Source organism: Etheostoma cragini, chromosome 8 (genome assembly GCF_013103735.1).
Source record: "Etheostoma cragini isolate CJK2018 chromosome 8, CSU_Ecrag_1.0, whole genome shotgun sequence".
In the NCBI taxonomy this organism is placed as follows: Eukaryota; Metazoa; Chordata; class Actinopteri; order Perciformes; family Percidae; genus Etheostoma; species Etheostoma cragini.
In genome coordinates, this window is record NC_048414.1 from 401,164 (window position 1) to 402,884 (window position 1,721).

Here is a 1,721-nt window from a genome sequence, read left to right on the forward strand (position 1 = left end):
CTCTCTGGGTCCTTACACCTCTCTGTGTCCTTACACCTCTCTTGGTCCTTACCCCTCTCTGTGTCCTTACACCTCTCTGGGTTCTTACCCCTCTCTGGGTTCTTACCCCTCTCTGGGTCCTTACACCTCTCTGGGTACTTACCCCTCTCTGGGTCCTTACCCCTCTCTGTGTCCTTACCCCTCTCTGGGTTCTTACACCTCTCTGGGTCCTTACCCCTCTCTGTGTCCTTACACCTCTCTGGGTTCTTACATCTCTCTGGGTTCTTACCCCTCTCTGGGTCCTTACACCTCTCTGGGTTCTTACACCTCTCTGGGTTCTTACCACTCTCTGGGTCCTTACCCCTCTCTGGGTTCTTAACCCTCTCTGGGTCCTTACCCCTCTCTGGGTACTTACCCCTCTTTGGGTCCACCTTTCGTCAGGTCAAAAACCTGCCGAGGGTTAAGGTACCACATGAAGGACTGGATGATCTTGGCTCCCTGAAAAACAGAAGGATTTCTTCAGAAGGAACAACAACAACAAGAACATCAACAACAACAACATAGAGACAAATGGTGGATATTTTTGGCCGGAAGTTTATTTTCTCCCTTTTATGGTCTTGCAGGCTACCCCATTCCACATTCCCCATTCCTCATTCTCCATTCCCAATTGTCCACTCCCCATTCCCCATTCCTCATTCCTCATTCTCCATTCCCAATTGTCCATTCTCCATTCCTCATTCTCCATTCCCAATTGTCCATTCTCCATTCCCCATCCCCATTCCTCATTCTCCATTCCCAATTGTCCATTCCCCATTCCTCATTCCTCATTCTCCATTCCCAATTGTCCATTCTCCATTCCTCATTCTCCATTCTACATTCCCAATTGTCCATTTCCATTTCCTCATTCTAATTCCCCATTCTCATTTGAATTCCTGCTTAGAAAGGCGCAGTTAAATAAAACTTGTTATTATTATTATTATTATTATTAAATGTGACCCGAGGACAACGTGAGAGTTAAACCCAAATAAGTCCCGGGTCAACGTGGCCCGGGGGGAACGAGAGGGTCCCGAACGTGGAGACAACACCAGGGTCAAAGCAGACTAATGTGTGGAAGGGGGACCTGGTTTCCTCCGCTCTTCGGGTTCACGAACACCAGCAGCGGCTTCATGAGCTGAGAGGGGAGGGGCTTCACCAGGAAGGGCTTCCAGCGGCCATCTTGGACCTGAGAGACAAACACATTTCATCAACAACAACAACAACAAGCTCTCAGCTGCAGGGAGGCAAATCTGTCTCCGTCGTGTTTTGGGCGTCAATCAGAAAGTTAAAATCTTTCAACTTGTTAATTAACCTCTAATTAACTCTAATTAACCTCTAATTAACTCTAATTAACCTCTGATTAACTTCTAATTGACCCTCCTGGTGTCTTCGGGTCTAATTTGGCCCGTTTCCCGCCCGTTTCTGATCCTCGTCCTCACCTCTGATCCCTTCTTGCTCGACTTGTTGCATATCAGCGACGTCCGTTTCTTCTTCTTACTCGACTTCAGAGACGTCTGCAGAGAAGAAGACGAACGGCACAGAGACAGAAGAAGAAGAAATAAAAATAAAGATTTAAACTGTGGAACGAATTATAAACTGAGGTAAAACAGAGAGAGAGAGTGTGTGTGTGTGTGTTTGTGTGTGTGTGTGTCTGTATGTGTGTGTGTGTGTGTGGGTCTGTGTGTGTGTGTGTGTGTGTGTGTGCG

The 1,721-nt window shown here is 47.2% G+C and overlaps 1 protein-coding gene across 1 annotated transcript in view; it reads right to left on the minus strand.

Moving 5' to 3' along the window:
- Nucleotides 1-390: 390 nt before the first annotated feature.
- The window catches only part of dgkzb (diacylglycerol kinase, zeta b), a 2,834-nt gene continuing 1,503 nt past the window's right edge, over nt 391-1,721 (minus strand). The window contains exons 2-4 of the mRNA XM_034878933.1: nt 1,455-1,529; nt 1,100-1,201; nt 391-477 (exon numbers count right to left, since the gene is read on the minus strand). Of these exons, the coding sequence (XP_034734824.1) occupies nt 391-477; nt 1,100-1,201; nt 1,455-1,529 (264 nt within the window). The remainder of the gene's footprint in view (nt 478-1,099; nt 1,202-1,454; nt 1,530-1,721) is intronic.